The sequence below is a fragment of the Alosa pseudoharengus genome, unplaced genomic scaffold (genome assembly GCF_046254945.1).
Source record: "Alosa pseudoharengus isolate Yale_2024_CS ecotype anadromous, Long Island Sound unplaced genomic scaffold, YU_APseudo_1.1 YU_APseudo_1.1_scf_8, whole genome shotgun sequence".
In the NCBI taxonomy this organism is placed as follows: Eukaryota; Metazoa; Chordata; class Actinopteri; order Clupeiformes; family Clupeidae; genus Alosa; species Alosa pseudoharengus.
Window position 1 is genome coordinate 29298857 of NW_027468870.1, and position 22059 is coordinate 29320915.

At 42.9% G+C, this 22059-nt stretch overlaps 1 protein-coding gene across 2 annotated transcripts in view; it reads right to left on the minus strand.

The window, feature by feature from the left end:
* cadm2a (cell adhesion molecule 2a) overlaps window positions 1-22059 on the minus strand; it is a 225372-nt gene that overhangs the window by 51093 nt on the left and 152220 nt on the right. The window contains exon 2 of one of the 2 annotated variants that reach the window (XM_076274194.1): window positions 2075-2101. The exons of the other annotated variant lie outside the window; for it this stretch is intronic. Within the exon in view, the coding sequence (XP_076130309.1) occupies window positions 2075-2101 (27 nt within the window). The remainder of the gene's footprint in view (window positions 1-2074; window positions 2102-22059) is intronic. 2 annotated transcript variants of the gene reach the window in all.

Sequence of the window (22059 nt, forward strand, 5' to 3'; positions counted from 1 at the left end):
AGAATTATTTGAACCTAGGATGTGTTATCAACAGAGGGTGTCTTGTGTGCATAGATGAACTGTAGAATGACACATCCACAATTGGTTCCAGCTCCACACCAACCGGTTCCAAACCAATTTATTTTTGGTCGAAATACTCCAAACAGTTCAACATCTGGACCATGATACAGAATGGAGACGTTTCTCTGGTAGAAAAGGCCTATCTGAGGACCCTCTGCCGTAAATTGAAAATGGAAAGGGGAATCGTTTTAATTAGGTGAGCTAGATTTCAGGTTTGTGTGGGTCATCTGATAGTTTGATTGGGTTAACTAACAACTATTTGAGATTTAGAGGTTAATTGATGATTTATCATCTGTTTTTGTGCTAATTTGATGCCAACATTTGCACTGAGCTCGTTGAAGACATTCACATCAATACATGCCTGCATTGGAAGTAAACAATCTGTAAAAATATCCAGTACATAGGCAAGGAGTTGATCTGACCATAGAGGTTGAATTTCTGGAAGAAACAGTCTTACTGTATCAGCCTTACAGTTTTTCTCCTTTCTTTTAGTCCAAACATACATATGAAGTAGAGCTGGCCTTGCCTTAAATATTGTGACAGAAGCCATGAATAAAAGATTAAATGCACTCCAGCACCTGTGGTTTTCAAAAAGTTCTTACAGTTTATTTTACAGAGGCGTACCATGAGCAGAAACAGAGCAACAACTTTCAGATCTTTTGAAAAAACAGAATGTTTTTCATACTGTACTTTTGAGCTTTAAAGATGCTGCATGTTCAACTGACTTTTTGATGGGCAGATATAAGCTTGTTTTCTGTTCTCTTGACAACCATAGTCCATGTTATTCTGACTCACACAGTACAGTTAACTATATTTCTTTTCTAATTTATACGACCACAACAAAGAATAATACAAATAGTTATATGCATTATCTACTATATGGATGCTCTATCGGCCAATATGTGATAAGTCATACTTCCAGTAAATCCATCTTAGTATACAAAATGAAAAAATCTATACCACCCAACAATGAGCTGCTTGGGCATCACTCAAATGAATGGATGTGAAGATACTAACACTTTGCTTTTAGCTTATAGCTACTCTTTTACACATATGCAGACACTGGTTTTAGCTTTCTGATTTCTATACATTAGCTGAGCAGATGCTTCTTCTCAAGGGATTTTGCAGTGCAGCAAATATCTAATGTTCGATATAGAGTTAGTGTGCTTCCAAATAATCATACTGCTAAGCTCGGCAGTGATAGTGTTTTACTTACTTACTACGACAAAAGTTAACTTTAGATTTCGCACTTACTCATATATTGCTGTGAAGCTCACCCTATCACCAGGCACTTTTATGAAAGAAAGGAATCTGATGTGTGGCAGCTTATAAGGGCTTGTATCACCTACTTCCTCATTTACATGCTCCCAAGATAATGAGCTGTTATTTTGTGATTTATGAAACCTTTGCACACAAAGGAGCGAGACTTTTATTTTCTTGTCATTTTTTTTTTGTTCTCCAGAGACTTTGAGTCCCTTTCATGTCCTAACTGGTTAAAAGCCAATTGTTCACGGCCTATTCAATACCACTGAGAAGTGCTAGCAAGGACTAAGAGGAGGTTGAAATGTGATTTTTATGACTACACAAGGTGAAGTAAGGAGAGGAGAAGGAGGGGAAAAGAGCGACAGAGTGCAGAGCGGGTGATTAGAAAGAAAAGGAACAAAGCCTGGGGGCACAGAGAGAGGTTGCGTAATATCCCCCGAAGATAATTCAGCCACCCCTCTTATTCTCTCTCTCTTTCACTTTCACTCACTTACTCTCTCTATTTTCCCTCTCCCACTTACTTAACCTCTCCCCCCTCTTTCTTTCTTTCTCCCTTCCCTCTCTCTCTTTCTATGCATGAGAGAGGACTGGGGAGAGCCTCCGTGTCTGGCTGGCATGCAGGCTTGATAAGGGGTGCTGTGTGAGCGTGTGCCGGTGCCGCCCCCACCCCCCCACCCCCCCCCCCCCCCACACACACACATCACACCCCCCCATTAATCATGTGCCGCGGAAGATGGAGGAGGAAACTCACCTCTCGCTTTGTTTTTGGTGGCTGCCACTAGTAGCACAGCAGTGGGGAAGGGAGGATGAAGCAATTAGGTGGAGAGGACGAAGAGACGAGACGAGGCGGAAGAAGAAGAAGAGATGAGGAGAGGAGGAGAAGGAGGGAAGAGAAAAGACACAGAGAAGAAAGAAGAGAAAAGAGACAATTGATTAGATCAATGAGTCTGAAAGGAATGAGACCAAACTGAGTTTCTGTGGCAATACATATAAGGACACTTTAACATGGTTAAAGCATAACTCAGGTTTGTAGAGTTAAGGAAGTTAGTTAAGTATGAAATATGTGTGAATTATATGTTATACTGTGTAATGACAGTATGTTAAAGGAGAAATCCTGCAACTGTTCACATAGATGATTGGCACAATGTATTCACAACATGATTGGCACAATGTATTCACATCAACTCCAGAAGGGGCGGAATATGTATAGACGACTGCCATGCCTACGTTACAAACTAACCCCATACATTTCTATGGGAGATTCTTGAGTGCTCCTCTCCTCATTAGAAAGTCTCTGGTTTTACCTAGCTCGAGTAGCCAGGCAACTACAGTAAAGTGCTACACTCTGGGGGCATGTTCATGGACACAGAGATCTATGTGAAACATTTTCTTTTAAAGAGATGATCATAATATGAATAATCAGTATGATTATTTCTGACAAAGATTATTGTGAGCATATCAGCCCTTTCAATACTAGACGTGGCATCTAGACATAACCACACTAACTATGAGTAATTGAATGCATTTTCACCAAGGAGGATTTTGATCCATTAAAAGATCCATGTTTATGCCAAATCGGTCCATACTTGCAGTGAGATTCTTTACCGCTAACAAAACCCACCAAGTCAATAGTGTGGGTGGAATGACGGAAGCGCTGGCGAATAGAGCCCTGTCTGAAATGGCCTCCACTGTGTCTGCGCCTCTGTTCTGCGCGTCTCAGATGAATAGGCATCCGCCCGCGTCTCATCGTCTCCTGAATCAGTATTGATCAGACGCCAGGCCAACTCCCCTCAGCACCGGGCCAATTAGCCACTAAAGACGGCACACCCGGGCTCTCCGAGGAGAGTTTAGCCCGCCGCCTGGGCACACAAACACAGGTAATCCCAGCGTCACTCGCTCGCGCAGGCCCCATGTGTGCTGCCTACAGCATGGCGCACTGCATCCGCAGGTGAGCTGCAGTTGCTGGGATGCAAAGTCACACAAACATCTTCTCCCACTGCAAGGATGGACCCATGAAAAATCGTTTAAAAAGGGAAAGCTGCCTTTTCCTTTGGAACACTCCACACGCACACACACAGACACACACACACACTGCTAATAGGACATCAGTCAAGGGACAGCCATCACATTTGAATGTGGAACACCCTGAGCCTGTCCCTGAGCTTGCACACATTCACCCTGTACAGGCTGGGATCATGTCACGAATAAGAGGACTTTAATTGCTGTCACTAGCACGTCCACACACAACATATCACACAACAGTTAAACACCACAGACACATCGCAAATGACTGCAATCTCTGCGCTGTATTACCACAAGCCCCTTAAGGGCGTACGCACACTGGGCACTGTTCACTTGTACCGTGCCAGAGTACGTTTCTCTCCCGTTCTTGGTCAGCACTCACACTGCATACTAGCAAACTGTACCCAGGCACTGTTGAGCTGCTGTGCTCTAGAATCTTTGCATAGGCGTGATCATAAGCCCAACCGTACCATACTGTGCCCAAGTCCACCCGGGCATGGATAAGCGCACCGTGCCCGGGTACGGTACAGAGCGACCACGGTGCTCAAACAAACCGGACTTTGGGAGTCAAACGTTCTCGAGTACGGTACGGATGGCATAGTGTGAGTATGCCCTAAGTTTATATCTTCTTTATATCTTACTTCTTTGCATTTCAGACTTAAAATGCCAGTTTTAATACTCCTATTTAACTTACTCTATAAAGTTGAGCTGGCTCTGAGACTAAAAATGTCCTTACTGGCAATGATATCATATCTTTAGTGAGTAATAGTAATAGTAGTAAGTGACTGTACATGCACTGTAATATATTCTATGTTTGCAAGCCTTGGCCCAGTGGGTACTACTATGCACCGGCCTCTGCAGGGTGAAATACAGTATTCATGCCCTGTGCATCCACACACACACACACACAGTATTCTGTATAATGTAATTCATTTCTCTACTGTCTTCATCTGAAAAAGGACGAGGCCATGGCTTGCCGTGATTTATCTGGTTGAAAGGTGTCTTCACAAACACTGGCAGGCCACCGATGGATCCATCGATTGGTGGGAATGGATTATAATATCTGAAGCAGCACTCCTGGGGGAAGTCCTGCATTTGCCTTCAAAAGCACAGCATATCGGAAGATAATCATGAAACCTTTAGCACACCCGACTTGCCAAGGCTGACCCTTCCCAAGTGTAATGATTTTCTGTGCTTTGTAGGTTACCAAAAAAACATATCGCATTTATGTCACAATAAATATTCCTGTCCTATATAGTGTACTGGTTAACACTGGTCTATGCGAAACATACTGAATGTACAGAGGTACGGTACAATGAGAGATCTGACAAACAAACCTGCTACTCTATAGAAGACTACAACCACTGACTCTGTTTGCAATTTAATTGCTTTTGTGGCTTCTACCTTGCTCCCAAACGTCTGTTGAAAAATACATGAAAAACGACAACAGCAAACACTATCAAAACTAGATCTGAAAACAAGAAGAATGGAGGTGAACTTATCAAAAAATGCAGAGAACAAAGCTAGCAGCAACATGCCACATGTCAGCATGTTTCTGGCCATATAAAGCCCTCTCCTGTGTCCATAAACCACTGGAGCGGTGACGGCTGACCCTGAGGGACAGAGCGATTCCTCTTTGCTATGCGTCCTCACAGCCGGCTGGCGCTTCACACAGGGGGTGGTGCACAGAGGCAGGGACAAACCTACACGGCTCAAATCAACACAAATGACAACATGCAGGCAGAGTGTGCTGGGGAGTTGCAAGTGTGCAATTCACTTAATGCATTATGTCTGAGGCAACATCTATCAATCTACTAGATAGATAGATAGATAGATAGATAGATAGATAGATAGATAGATAGATAGATAGATAGATAGATAGACAGATAGATAGTGTAGTATCTTTATTTTGTGAAACTGAATTATGTAGTATCTTTATTTGATGCAGTAGATAGATAGATAGAAAATATAGATATATAGATAGATAGATAGATAGATAGAAAAGATAGATATATTGATTGATTACTTTTTTCGTCCCAAAAGGGAAATAATGGCGCAGTGCATCTAGAACATCTGATTCTACTTCTTCTTCGTGTTCTTTTTCTTCTTCTTCCTCGTCCTCCTCCTTCTCTTCACCATTGTATTTCCTCTCTATCCCTCTCCCTCCTTCCTCCATTCCCTTTCTCTTTTCTGCATGGACGAACAGCAGATGAAACAGGATTTGCTGACATATGGCTCCACGGTTACACCACATCTCCCTGGTATCCCGTCTGGTTGCACAGATCTATACTGATCCTGGTAATTTTCCGAGTGATAAATGTCACACGACAGAGGCTTTGTAAAGGGAACTGAAGCAGAAAATATCTGATCATTGCTGTAATGCTTCAAAAAGCCTCCTGTTGGTACAGTGACCAAAGACCTCGCCTAATTCTTTTCCTTTCACCATAGCTGGCTGCTAGCTGCTTTGTTTTGCTACAATAATCCAATATTGATCCAACTGGCTCTGAAGCTGTGCAGTCAAGACACGTATGCAGTATCTGTGCAACAATACACGGCTGACACCAAACCCTGATCTGGGGCTCATCTGCTTGCAATGCTCTGTTTATATGAAAATGAAAACGGCACTGACAAGTCACTTAAAGAAACAAATGAACAACAAGAAAAACAACAACCAACAAACATGTAACTATATTAAAATACATTATTTCAGATTAACAACACTGCTAAACGATGCATGCAACTACATGTATATGGAATGACCAATATTAACTTACATGATGCCACTGGTGAGCCATCAGGGTTATGTGGCTAATGTCCACAGCCATTGAGCATAATCATATATGTGGCTGTCAAACTCAGTTACCATAATATTAGCACACTACTCACACTGTCCCATGAGTAAAGGGTGATGTGTGACTTCTAGTGGATCACTACCGTTAATCTCTCTCTGTGTGCCATGGATGAAAACAAAAGCCTCTCAGACTACAACCGGGCCTCCAAATCTCTGTCTGACTGTCATAAATACAGCCAATAAGCACTAATATGACAGGGAAGCTGTAGCACAGCACACTGGCACAATGGAGGCTCTCATCTTGGCATTCTACCAGCAAACAGCCCACCTGGGCATCCTGATTTATCCTCTCTATGCTCTCTCTCTCTTCCTCCTTTTTTGCTCTTAGCCCCCCTCCTTCACTCTCCCTCTCTACCTCACCTACTCTGTTTTTCCTCATTCTTTCTGCTTCTCTCTTTCTCTCTCCGGTTCTCCTCTCTTCCTCAGCCCTCTCTCTATCATTTTTTTTCTGATGCACCACAAGTGTGCTCATATGTTCTTCTCACTGTAAATCTCCATTGAATTTTTCAAATAATTCTTTTAAACCACAACATGAAAATGTACAAGCACTTTTATAATTTTATGAGCTCATGGCGTGCTCCAAGAACAGTCTGACTTTTTCACTTACTGCATACATAGCTTGCCTACTGAGAATCGCATGTGAGATTTGTGTGAAATCTGACATCAATCCAAAACCTGGCATTAGGTCACAGCGTGTGACTCGCTCCAACCCAGCAGTCTAATAAAGCAGCCTGCTGGGCCTTAATGTTTTAGGTTGGAATTTCAGTGAGGTTTAAATGTTGGCAAAATATGCAGCACAACAGATGCTGAAAGCATTTCTAATTGAAGCAAGATGATTGCAATCAGTGCATACAGGGAGGAGGAAGTCAGATGCTTTGATAAATCTGGAGGTTCAAAAAGATCTCAGTGGCCATGATGGACACAGGTTTATTTAATGGGTAGATGGATTACTGAACCAATACTACAATTACTTTAATCATATTTTAATAATACTTTCTTTTTACTGTTATGGCTTCAATGAATTTTGGATAAATTACTACTATCGCAGAAGATTAAAATCAACAATTTTTTAAAATTGATTTCAATTAAATTACTAAACTTTCCTTGTTTTGTTTCTACATAATAGAGTTGCCAGTTATATTACATTCTACATATTCTATGTGATCCTTTCATCCCATTTAAACAATTAGCTTTGTCACTCTGGTAGGCAGAAAAAAACAAAAAACAAACTCAAACACAAGCACAAACAGGAGGATAACACAATATGCCAGGAATAATAGGAATAGTCATTTATAGCTCTTTGCTAAGCTCCTTTTCCACAAATCAAAGAGATAGATTCTGGCCTTTCTTGACCGGTAGTGGACGCTGAGACCAGGGGCAGAGGGCCCAGCGTGGGTCTCAATTAGGTGTGACTAGGGCTCGAGGGCTGAGGGAAGGAGTGAGAGACTACACAGCCAGCATATAATGGCATTTTTCCACTCCCAAGCTGAAAGCTGTTGCTGCCGGACAGAAACCCTGGACCACAGCTATAACGTCTTTCTTACTGCACTGCTCATGTACTGGACATGAAACGGCAAAATCATGTAGTTTTCAAGCCATAGCCTCTACTGATGCAATGCTTATGAGACTGCAACTGTAGTGGTTTGTATCCCATGGGAATAGCATTTTATGCATATACATTTAAAATGGTCTGTTGGTGCTTATACTGTATGACTGTGTGGAAACTTAATTTAACTTAACTCTTATTTTTAACTTAGTCAAGATATGCTGAAGATAGTTTTATTAAAGACTTGAAAGATAGAATCACAGGTTAGTTTCATGATTAACAATAGGCTACCACTATATGGTTAGAAGCGGGCACTTGAGTTACTGATTCTGAAAGGCACTGTGCAACCTTTACCTTTAGATCACCCTATTTTGTGTTCAGTAATCTTGGGGAAGTCATACATAATTAAATACCTGTTATTTTCCCTTTGGGACACTTCTCTAAACTAGTGTGGCATAACAGTAATAAAATGACATCTGGTGACATGTTGACGGTTGAAGAACGTCTTCTCAGTTTTTGCACAGCAGTGTCACCATACAATATTTATGTAATTTAGCAAGATATTACCATACACACATAGCATGTACCAATTCACCTAGACCTCCCTGGGAATACACAGATTATGAATCTCTCATAGTAGAAATGAATCCCAAATATAGTATATGGGAAGTGGAGAGGTGAAGCGCAACAGACAAATCTAACATGTCTGACATGTAATATCCAAATGTGACTTTCATCGCCATTCAAAGCACAGAAATGCAGCACACACAAAACAGAATGGAATTCTGAGGGTAATTCTGGAAATAGATCCAATGCTAAATGTCAAGTTCAAGTTCAAGTTTATTGTCATGTACTCATGAAAGGATTTATCAGTAATGAAATGTCTTGTGCTCAAGAGCCAGATGTCAGTCCTGCAAGTCCTTATTTCAGCTATAAGGGAATGGCATTAGTTATTTATATCTTTATGATTTATGATTTAATAGTACACTTGCAGGTGTGTGTGTGTGTGTGTCTGATCGTCTCTGCCTTGGGAATGTTTTGCCCTCTGGACAGCACATACCTATCTAAAACCACCTGAATACAGAAAACTACACAGTTACACAGCATTGAATGAAGCTATAATATAAATCTTTCATCTCTTTGGAGATCAAAAAGACTCTGCATCAAATACAGACAATTCTGAGCTGCTATCGATCAGTCAATATTTAATAATACATCCAGGTCTCTTACCTTCAAGTCACGAAGGCTGGGTTTTTTATGCCTTACATTTCTTTTAACTTGTGGCACTTTAGGGGGAGGGGACTTGCTAAGAAAGACTTCTGAGCAGGGTTTTGAGGCCTTTGACTGCTCCTTGGGGGTGCCGAGCTGCAGTGACGGGCCAAATCGATGCCGATAGGGCAGCTTGGCTTTCTGTGGGAAAACACTCTTCTAATGAGCACACTCTGTGACCCGTTGATGGTGGGGGGGGGGGGGGGGGGGGTAGGCACGGCATGTTGGGGGTGTGGAGGGTATTTTCAGAGGGCACCATGCCGTTCACATAAAGAGGAGAGAAGACACATGTGGATTTCACTCACTTTTAGAGTCAAAGCACAGAATGACACACAAAAAAAGAAAAAAATCCCTTGCAAATCTAAAGAGTGTCATCTTAGAAATAATGTAAGACTTTAGATAAGTGGCACAATACTGCTGGGAATTATAACGTTTCTGTGAATCACAGATTTAATAGTTCACTCCGATTTTTCTCCAGTGTGCGTCTGCCCTTGAATCTTTTTGTTGTGTAGCCCCTAGAAGATCACATGTATCAGAATCACCACCTGAATACAGAAATTCTATATTCTGTATTCTGTTGTCTGACTGAATAGAATACGCAGCATTTGTATTTGTTATGTTCTTATGCACACCTTGTTTAGTCAGAGCAAGACACTGAGGGGGCAGTATGGTGGCTATCTTCAGTATATTTTGAAAGCGCAAATGAGTTCCACCCCAACAAGCTCTTCTCATGCACCTCAGGGCACTGTTGTTTTAGATGCCATTACAAAATGTCAGCAGTATGGCAAATCTGGGTCAGTGAACTCAACAACTTAAATTATTACCCCTCTATACTTGAAAAGAGAAAATACTTCTTTTTGTGCTTCTAACAAAACTATGGTACTCAGTAAGGTCTTCACATGCCATTGGGACAATCATTTTTACAAGGTCTACATGAAAACCTACTGTGGAGATTCCACACAAGTATTCATTTTAACAGTGGTGGTGAATATATATCTCATTGACTGATGCAGTGAAAGCATATTTGATCACTGTGAAGGTGAGTTGATCATTAACCTACAATGTGTGTGGAAAGAAATTACACTCGTCAGCATTACCGTGAAACTCCAACTCCCACTCTCAAACACAACAAACTGCATACAAGTACAAACAGCATACATACGGAATAAATAAGCCCTGACTGTGTTGCTGAAATAATCAATGGCGTAGCACGGGAGGGAAAGAAAAAAGGGAAAGGCCCTGTGGGCTGTGAACCATGAAACCAGACCTTCACTTAAGCAATCAATGCCATCTTCCCCCATTCTGCCGCATCGCTGCAAATGTGTCTTGTGGTGCTGTGGAGGGCCTCACCCAAAGCGTTAGGACCACAACACACACACACACACACACACACACACACACATGTACACACACACACACACGTACACACACACACACACACACGTACACACACACACGCACACACACTTACTCCTCAGTCACGCAGCTATTCTCCCCCAGTGAAAACACACATTCTCTCTCTCCTAGCTTTTCTTCTTTTCTAATGGATTCCCGATCCTTTCAAAGCGACTTCACAGTTTACTGTCGTGTCAATGCCGCTCCGAGTCTTAAAGGGATATAAACACCTCCAGCCGGATCACCAAGTGGTCGCGTCAGCAGAAAACCTCAAGGCCGTTATGTTTTTCACCAGCGTCTGTGTGCTGACCGTGTTTGTGTGTTTGTGGTAATGGACTTTGCAGTGGTCCCTAGTGTATTACTACTTGACACTGCGATAACTTGGCAAGTTGCTTGAACTTGCGATAACTTGATTCATGCCACTGCAGGACCATATATATGCTGTCATCAATGTAGTACTACAGTAGTGCTTTGGCTAGTACTACAAACATCAGAGAGCAACACAGTTGAACATGGAATAGGCTGTATATGCATGTCACCAGTGGTTAAAGTGGGATTTGGCAGGTGGGGGAACCCTAAAATCCAGTGTCGTTGCAACGGGGAAAAATTACTCACCGTTGGACAACATATTGAGTATCGTGGTGTAGCAATTCATTTTGGACAAGAATTGCTAGCTTGGTCACCTCTGTACACTCAAAAAATGTACTCACCATTTATTTTAACAATATCATCGCGCTATATCGTTGGTATGAAAGAATACATGTATTATTCATTTATCTGAGGTGGCGGAACTGCGTTCCTCTCCATTCCAATGGAAGAATATTATACTCAAATGTTTTGTACGTGTGTATCACGTTTTGAAACTGTAGAAATCATTTATAACTGTAAAAATGAATTAAAAAATTTTCAAAATTACAAATATGCCCTACACTTACAGATCTATTCTACGGGTACGGATCGGTTTTACAGCTACAAATTATCCTACAGTTAAAAATATTTTACCATTACAAAAATATTCTACAATTACAAATCAATATTCTACGCACAAAGAGTTGTCCTACAGTTACAAATATTTTGGCTATTCAACAGGAAGTGCCAGAATCGTCTCAAAAGTACTCGTATACTTGCAGAAAATACTTGTGCGAGCGGCAGAGATTCGTAATGGCAGAATAGCTTCGTAATTGAAAGACAGCAACTGTGGAAGGTTTAGTACCTGTGGAATATATTTGTAAGTGAAATACATGAGTAATACTTAAAATCGATTTGTGATTTTTTTTTTGGTTAAATCACAAATCATTTTTACAGTTACAAATCCTGATACACACACACACAATACATACTGTATGAGACGCTTCTCATCCCTAAAGTGGTGCAAAAGTCTGTCCACTTGCAGAAAAGATTTGTAACTGTAGAACAACTTTTTGTGCATAGAATATTGATTTGTAATTGTAGAATATTTTTGTAATGGTAAAGTATTTTTAACTGTAGGATGATTTGTAGCTGTAAAACCGATACATAGCATGTGGTTGTTTGTGTTAATGTTCATTTTAATCCATGAGAACCCGTTCATTAATTTATAAGGAGATAGACCACTTGCTTTTTTTTTTCTCAAAATGCAGGACGTTATTCATTTGAATTAACACACCTGTTGTGAATAACAATTTTCAGACCAAGACTGTGTTACGTTATTAACATGCTTGTCGTGCTAGCACAGTATGGCTGAGTTTTTTTTTTTTTTTTTTTTAAATGACGGGCTTGTCCAGAACACAGCAATTTCAATAGCGACCAATCAGTAACCTGCAATACTTTTGCAGGTTATCCCCTCAGCTCGCTTGGAACCTCAACTGAGGTAATACCAAAAATGGTAGGCCTACCAGGTACCAGTTTTTGCTAATGGAAAACCAAAAAAGGCGAGTAGAGTCAAGGCGAGTTGAGCAGATACCATGCAGTGAAAAAGGAACTTATGAGTACTCAGACCAAATGGAACTGCTTCAGTCCTTCATCTAACTTTAGCTGTGATTGGGATATAGGGTGGAGTGCAGAAATGGTGTGGCATGTTAGCACAAAGGGCTGGCTGGCATGTGCATAGCTGATAGCAGATCCTTCAGTGAGAGGGTGTGAGAGGACCCTGGGGATTGCATTCTGTTTCCCATGAGCCTCGCTGTCTCGCCGCAGCACTGTACGGACAGAACCGAGTGTGTCTGCTTCGCTCACGGATGGAGAGCTCTCATCACGAGCGCCTGAATGGAATCTGCATGCGGCTGAGGACTAATCGAAAGCCCTCATCTGCAATGATGGTGGCATTTTTATGGGCTTTCATCGAAAACCCAATTAGCATCATAAAGCTGTCTCTCTTAATGCCGAAACCGTTTGTGAGTGTCTATGTATGTGTGTGTGTGTGTGTGTGTGTGTGTGTGTGTGTGTGTGTGCTCGCGTGAGATGATGTGAGGCCAGTCACTCAAAACGGCGGACGTCGGGAGCATTTTGCTCACGCAGCCTGCCGCACGATAACGCAAGACTCATTATGGCATCAAAACCTTCAAGATGGACTCCCTGTCAACAAAGACAAAAGGCCTGACAGGTAGGCGCAGGGCTTGTGGAGGAAATCACAAGGTCCACGGGCTGAGATGGGGGATATATTCAAACTCCTCGGCTTGTATTGACAGCTCCACAGACACAATGACGGTAAATGGAGAAGGTAAAGGGCGATGAATATGTCATCCAGAGACGACGAGAATACAGCACAATGGGACGCATCGGGACTAATGCACTCCGCTCAACTGCACACCGAGTTTATGGGGTGCCTCACACCAAGTCCACTTAAATGTGCCAAAAAACAAAACTAAAACCTCTTATCGATGTATGTATTTATTTTATTTATTTGTAATGCATTTACACAGTAATCTTTTTAAAATAACTAACTATAGAGGCTTGTTTTTTGTATCTGCAATGTTTGCAAGGTGATTATGATATGAAGACTAATCGCCCAACTTTCAGGCTTTCCTGTCCTATGGCAACATGGCAGATAGCAGAAGAATGTGCCTCGTTGTTGGCAAGCTCAGTAGCAGGCCCTCATACCTCTGGTAGTGGTGGCCCAAAAATGCATGCAGTGTTCAAACGAGATTGTAAAAGTGAGGAAATGGGAGAAAGAAAGAAAGAAAGAAAGAAAGAAAGAAAAGAAGACAGAAAGAAAAAAGAGAGGGAGGCATATAGTCTCAGTGACGGAGAGAAGTCTGGGAGAAAGGGTCTAGCGAATACAACGGGGGACGACCATCTGACTGAGCCACTCATTGATTTTACTGCCAAGGAAATAATTATTCCTCATGGATGTTACAGGCCAGAAATGATGTTGCTGTGAAGCATTGGCTTGTATAATTGCTTCTGCTTGCCTGGGAATGAAGGCTCGGGGGGTACACACACCACTCCGATCTCCACCGTATGGAATCTCAATGGGCGGCACGATGCCAGGGCAAGTCACTGCGTCCTTGCGAAGAGTTACACTTTCTTCTCAGTCAGTTGGCGGAATAAAAAGAGACTCGTCTTTTCATAACCTCTGTCTAACCACTATCCCCTGGCCTCTTCCTTTTTAATGGATTGACAGGATTATTTATGGGGATCTTCACATAGCAGAGCATTCTCCAGCTCTCTGTCCCTTCCTCTCTCTCTCTCTCCATCCCTCTCTCTGTCTCTTCCTCCCACTCCCTACCCTCTCCCCCTGCTCTCTTTACTCCTTGCCTAATGCACCCTGCTACAGTCCCTTCAAGTGGATTGCATTAATCCTGTGATGTGCATAAAGAAACACTCTTTGAGAAGCAGACAAGGTGAGCTGTACCGTCTCACCTGGGGGGAGAGGTCAGGAGCAGGATGCAGGTGGCCAACACATGGCAAACACTTATGTGAGAGTGTTTGTTTGTGTGTGTGTGTGTGTGTGTGTGTGTGTCTGAAACTCCTTTACAAAACTACCAGCTTGAGCTTAAAGGACACTAGAGGCACTAAAGGACACTGCACGATAGGTTCTGTGAAACTGACCTTTATGCAACTGACATGGATGTGAAAGATTTAATTCACAGCCACTTCAAGTTAACTTGACTTAACATGCTCCATGCCTCGCACCCTAAAAATCCCCACACAGAGCTCAGCCTTCTGACAGCCTAACAGTCTTTGTCAGTGTGTGTCAAATCAATACAGACGAGAGACATACCATTACGGAGAAACTCATAACTGCTAGGGGGTTGGGGGTTGTGATAAATATGGCCGACTTTGACATTTCTGCCCTATTCACTGTGACATATCCTAATTTGGTGGGGGCACTCACTACCCCCCCCAGTGATCAGATAAGGGGTGGATGGGGGGAACATGGGGTGGTTGAGCTGTGACATGCGCTAGGGGCTCTAATGAGCGGGACAGGGCCATGTAAAACACACAGTCACCCTGAGACAGTGGAAGGAAAAACTCTAATCAAGGATATAAATCACCGCTGTCACCAGTCATTAGCATCCGAGCATCCAATTACTGTGGCCAGGGCCTGGACGAGAGCACACTGGATATGACAGTAGAGAGGAAGAGGAATAGCTAGTGGTGGAATAGCTAAATGATGGCTTTGATAGCTGGAAATACAGGACACAAAATGGCTGTAAATTAGGCATGATTCCCTGTGATGAGTTACAGTACATGCACCACACTCAAACAGAGATTAAATCTAATTTGGACATATCTAAATTTCATTTATACAGGTCATGTGGCTGAGATATGCATGCAGACAATGTTCAGAAGCAAACTGCCTCTTATGAAAGCATTATTCAATATTATTCCACTGCTTGGTTGAATTTGCCATTGTCCTACGTAATTTAGAACGGCCATTAACCGTATGTTATTTGCACACCTATGAAGTAGATCCATTTTTTTGGCCGTATCACACTTGTATATTAATTCGCCGAACTCATTGTGAAGTTTAAATGAACCGTCACGTTGCATCCGAGCTGTAAAATGCAGACGTTCAGAACATAGTAACATTGTAGCATAAGACGGAGGTGGCTTTTAGCTAGATGGATGACAGCAGGCTAAGTAAATAGCGATGTTTCAAAGCTAAAGTTCATCAGAATCTTGGGATACGCCCGCTTGACAACAGGAGAGATAGAACTAACGACTGGCTTTTGGCCGTAGCAACCATCCATTTAGAACTAGTAACGGAAGTTTGTCCTGCAAGTTGAGAAATTAGTTGATATGTGTCGCAAGAAAGTAGTTCTACAAACAAGACAGTTTTAGCGATTAAAACGTTTAAATTGTAACAGGAAACGCAAGTGGCAACAGTGGAATAAGCGGGATAGTGGACTCCATGGTGGTCTGTTCACAGAAGTTAATGCACTTACGAGGTTTAAACGGCCCTCCGCTTCGCGTCGGGGCCGTTTTACAATCTCGACTGTGCATTAACTTCTGTGAACAGACCACCGTGTCGTCCATTATCCCTTACTTAAATGAAACACGCACACTGCATAAGAAAGAAGCCTATTCTATTTCATTGTTCTATTTCCAAGGCACTCCTTAAGGAAAGAACTTAGAACCGAGTGAAACATAAGGGGAATACTGAAGACTGAGCAAGGATCTAGCAGGTCAATGCTGTGGTGTAGTCTATTTAGCTGCAGTGGGTATACTGTGATCAACCCCAAATGTTAAAACGTATCCTTGCCTATTTTAAGTGAGTATACTGCGTAGTCCTGCGCATCACGTAGACTACACCACTGGCTCAATGGTGTCCTCTGCGCTAAGCCCCATAAATGTTTTACCCTGACCTGAACACTGACCCCTGGGCCGCTTGCCGATATCACATCAAAATGAGGCCTCCAAGGCGTGAAGCACTTCTTCTGCAGCTCAGGCAGGAGCATGATACAGTAGTACAAAGGGAGAGGAAAGGAGAGAGAGAAATTCAACTTAATCCCTGCACTGTCCTTGAAACAGGAGCAGGTCACAATCAAAAGTAAATAACCATTTGATGTTCCTGTAGCTTAACTGGTAAGAATGAGGTGCTGACAACTACAAGGTCATGGATGAGATGGCCAGGATGTATGCATTCTCATCATGGTAAACTTTGTCTTAACCAAAAGATATGCATTGAATAGAATTCTCACTTATTCTCATTGATCTTTTTATGTCTATTAATTTATAACATCTACTGTAGCACACTACAAGTTGGAAAAAGGGATTGTAATATTTTTAATATTGAGTTCACTTGTAATGAAGCGTGTGTGTGTGTGTGTGTGTGTGTGTGTGTGTGTGTGTGTGTGTGTGTGTGTGTGTGTGTGTGTGGTTGTGCATGATGCAAGTGTGTATTTGCATGTGTGTGCTCGCATGCGTGTCTGTGCGTGTATTTGAGTGTGTGTGGGCTGTGCATGTAAAATAAGCACTTCTTTCTTGACACTGCACCCTTGGCTAATGTTAGTGGAACAAAAGAACTACAGCAAGTGTGAAAGTGAAGTTTCCTCTGCTGCTAGCTAAGGCTACACTGATAAAACAGACAGCATGAATCACAAAGAGGGAAATCCTATAACATTCCATTATTACCACTGCAACAGCAAACCCTCAGAAGAAATAGCAATTTCAGTGTGTCTTTCCAACAAATCCTCTTAGTTAGTTAATTAAAAGCAAGCTCACACACAGCAACGGAGAAGCTCTCTCTCTTTGCACAGTGAGACAGTGACGGCCAATTCTGATGGCAGCTGAGAATGGAAATGATCAGGCCATCATCTGACACCACACACACACACACACACACACACCGGTCTCTCACAGACACCCGTACAAAGACACAAATCACATACCGCCCCCACAGACACACTCAACGCCTCCCCCCCCCCTTCCCCAACACACACATTCCAGAGTTGTGTGCTCTGTATGAGCAGTCAGAGTCAGAGCAAGATGGAAACTTTGGGTCCCATTCATGCCTCCACCTATCCCTCTCTCCATCCCTCAATGCTGCCCCCCCCCCCCCCCCCCTAGCGCCACCCCCTAGGAGAGTGAGTGAGGGGTGGCAGGCACAGTGTTGCAGAGCGGCCCGGGCTCCTCCTCCTCCTCCTCCTCCTCCTCCTGGTAATGAGAGTCACAGGAGCCCAGAGAGCCGCTGGCAGCCCGGACACACTCCCTGACATTTCTGAAGGTCATTAGGAGCACAGGGGGAACTACAGGAGCGCGTAAGCCAGGGGTGTGTTTGTGTGTGTGTGTGTGTGTGTGTGTGTGTGTGTGTGTGTTTGTGTGTGTGTGTGTTTGTGTATGTGTGTGTGTGTGTGTGTGTGTGTGTGCTTGTGTGTGTGTGTGTTTGTGTATGTGTGTGTGTGTGTGTGTGTGTGTGTTTGTGTATGTGTGTGTGTGTGTGTGTGTGTGTGTGCTTGTGTGGTGTGTGTGTGTGTGTGGGTGGGTGTGCATGTTTGTGTGTGTATGTCTGTATACAGTATGTGTACAGAGCTTGGCCTTTAAGTGGAGGAACATCAAGCTGTTGTGTTTCACGGCTGCTCCTATGCCCTCTAAACAGAGCAGGACACATCCAAGTCCCCTGAGCTCAGCAGGACACAGAACTACAGAATTAAATATCACTAATAATTATGCACTACACATTAATTATACACTGATCATACAGTCAGTATGATTAATTATGGTTATTAACTGATAATGCATGCTTGATGCAAATTAAGCTTTGGTCATCCTTGTGTACATTTCTGTCTCCTGTGTCTGACACTGCAGGCTGAGTAGGAAAGTAATAAATAAACAAATTTTACCTTCATAAGAACTTTACCATTTCACACCTGTCTCAATGAGAGTGTGTCCCCTTCACTAATACTACTATGACATATTACAGCTATTCCGTAGTGTCTTTTACCTTGTCACATCACGGAGCTCAATCTGTGACTTGGCTCACAGCGCTGTCAGTCACCTGTAAAAGTTGTTTGACTGACAGCGCTTCTCAGAGACTTGGAGGATGCGTTACTGTCTCAGACCTTGTGCAAGGCCATATTTTAGCTTTGCTGCAACCACAAATCACCACATGCTGTTCAGAAAGACATATACAACATAGACATATGCTAGTCTTGCATGTGAACGACCTAAAGAAATACATCTTGACTCCAGTTTACCCGAGCCTCCAACGCACTCTAAAAGGCTCCGGCACTACATGCAGTGTCTGTTGAAGTATCACTTACTCACCCTCTGCTCTCTGAAGTGGTTTGCCTTTTTACACAGCTGGGGGTCCATTTAGACTCTGCCAGCATCACTAAAACACTACAACTTATACAGAGGGAAGGGTTCTGTCTATATTTGTGTCATTTTGGAATTAGTGTCTTTAGCGGCGCAATTTTGAAAGGTATTACCTAAACTGCAGTGATTTATCACTTAGAAGAAAATGCAATGTGATGTGTGTATGATGTGTGTTATATTTAGTTTTCTGAAAGATTGCAGTAAACTATTATAATTTAATTCAAAGTAATAATAATAGCAATAATAATAATAATAATAATAATAATAATAATAATAATAATAAAATGTTAGTGACTCATGACATATTGTACATAACAGACATCAGGGCAACACGGAAGAAGACAAAATAACTGCGAATAGATAAACAGAGGAATAAATAAAACAAACTGAAAAGAGGACATTTTGCCACAGCATTCTCAGTCAGATAGGCAAACTTTACTCAAGCATGACAAAGATGTCCAGTAATTGTTATTTCTCTGTGTGTACAGTCATGGGGAGCTTTCCCTTTCTTTACTTTGGCAGTACAGTGTCTCGTGGCAGAACAATAGCCATTATTTATAGATGAAAGAGTGGCAATCATAAAGAATGCCACTACACCCGCTCCATCCCGTTCCTGCAAACAGTGATTTATAGTGACCTGGACAGTGTTGGAACGTGTGCCTATAATGCTGGCATACATTGAAGGCTTATAGAGTAGATGGAGAATCAATCAATGAGTACATCAGCATGCATGTGAATGCATGAGGGAGATGGCCATCCATGGCCTTCATTGATTCTGCTCTATTTTTGAAGAGTGCATTGACTTCCCAATTAGTCACAATCAGTGCAGATTGTTCAGTAGGTATCAATAGAGCGTGGACATCTCGCAGAGAACACGTCTCACAGAGAGGCAGGAGAATGATACAGAATGGACGTAAATAACTGGGAATAGAAAAAAATAAAACCATATGGGAAGATGGATATGACTACACAATATATCAAAGAACAGAGAAGAAGAAGTAATCAATGATCAGAAAGAAAGAAAGAAAGAAAGAAAGAAAGAAAGAAAGAAAGAAAGAATGAGGATTACACTGTGTTTGCCATGAGACCTGTAGAACTGTGCTATGTGAACTGCAGGTACTGCATGCAATGTGTGCGCAGACAGGCACATGTTCCACCCAGAAGTAGCAGCAGTAGCAGCAGTGGCGGCCCTCCCAGCCCTCTGCCCTATGGCTCAGTGCCAGCCGGCGCCTGGAGATCCAGATCCCCATCATGATGGATCCCTCACGTGGTGTCACTGCTCCCTTTCTCTTCTTCCTGAGTGCCTTCTTAAAACAAATCATTTGGAAACTTGGAGTAGCTTTTACAAATCATCAAATAATAATATGGGTCTGTGGGGCGCCGAGGTAGCCTACTGATCACTGTGTCCATCACTTCTGGGCTGGGCAGCGATGTGATCACTGGCTACTGCAGCACCACAGATCGGTCAGACAAGTCACAGAAGGTGCAGGCAGAACAAAAGCCTAAAGCGAATGCCAGTACTCACTCAAATCAAGACACCCCGTTGGTCTGAGAGAGGCAGTGTCTCATAATGCTCAGAGTTCGTAAGGGCTTTGAGAAAATCAAAGAAACCCTCAACTGTTGGTGTGACTCACTCAGTCAGAGTGAGTCAGGGTCAGTGTAATCAGTGCAATCACCTTATCCTTCAGTCTCCATGGCCAGGTAAAAAGCATTCAACACCATGAAAAACACCCTTGTTTAAGACTTGTCATGTCTGAAGTGACAATGGGCCAATCAGCTTTATTCTTGTTCAACAAAAGAAATATTGTGGCAAAGCAAATGGATGCTACACACTTGTAAACGATGTTAACGCTGAGAAGCTCTGGACTAACGTCTTACTTTCCACATAGACAACTTTGTTAGAGAACTGTAGCTAACATGAGTTTTTTTGAGGGCAAACAAGTCCATACAAACTAAAGTAACTTTGTTACCGAGTGGCTTTGGTTTTGAGTTCAATCAAGTTTATCAGTTTGGTCCAAAATCTCTCCTTTTTTTCCCAGTGAACACATGCATGACCTCGCTTATGGGAACTACAGAGCAGTTGGGAGAATGGCTGACCCTGCTAACCCGTAACGGAATGCATCCAATATGAAAACCTCAACCTTTCCCTCCTCTCTCCCTCCTCGCGCTGTCAATCACTCAAACACAGAGCAGACTGACAGCAGAAAATCCTCTTAGCATCCTGCTCTGTATGGCTTCTGGGGGAAGACGGGTTCTTTTGTATCTTTCTGGATGGCTCCTAATCGGACTAGATGGGGAGGAGAGAGACAGGCAGACAATCCCTTCTGTCGACTCGAGTCCACACTTTCCCCTAGAGCAACTGGTTTGAGGAAGATTTCTTTTTGTTGCTGGTTCAGTGAAATTAGTTCTTTTGATTTCTCCTGAAAAGGAGCTCACATACAAACCCACTCAAGAGGACAGAAAGACACACTGGCTGATTGAAAAGAAAAGAAAAGAGAGAGAGGAGAGAGAGAAAGAGAGAGGGAGAAATAGATAGAGAGAGAGAGAAAGAGAGGGAGAGACAGAAAGAGAGGGAGACAGAGGGACAGAGAGAGAGAGGGAACGAGGGAGAGAGAGACAAAAGAAACAGTGAACAAGAGAAAGAGAGTAGCATGAAACTCCGCTCGAAAACCAAAAACTTTTGGCTGGTGATTTAATGCTCAGCGGCGTAGCGCCTAACAGCAGATGGAAGACCAGTTGGCAGGGATCTCATTACAGCTCCGTGGACGGCTACCTTTCTCCTCGCAAATACCTGCCAGGCATACCTAATGCCACCTCCACACCTGGGCCAGCTAACAGGTCACATGATCAAAGTGACTGGCACCGAGACCGCTACTGCGGCAACGCCGTGTGGAGACGGCAGGGGGTGGAGAGAGAGAGAGCGTGCCCGTGCCATATGTTTTCACCTTTCCACACACCAGGTCATTAAGACGGATGCTTACTTATTTATTTATTCTTGAGCTTATTTGTTTATTTATTTATCTTCAAAGACGAATGAACCGTGCGGTGCGGCGACACAGAGCACAGTGCTGTGCAGTGCGGAGCGGAGCGGCGTGGGTGCGTCTCTGGTGTTAGTCAGTTTAATGGCTCTTGGCAGTGCCAGTGTTGTGTCAACAGCTGCCGAGGCTCCTCCGACGTGCTAAACGAAGGCGACGGCAACCAGGCGGCAAGCCTCTGATCTCTCAGCTGGTGCAAAAGGGGGAGACACGGAGGTACGTGTGTCAGACAAAACTGTAGACCATACTCAGGGGGACCCACACTGGGAAGATTTCACCTCTAACAGGGGACTGGCCTCAGCGGCACTACCGTCACATGAAATGGGATACGATCAATGACCTATAGGCTGCATTTGTGTGGCAAGATCATAATGAAC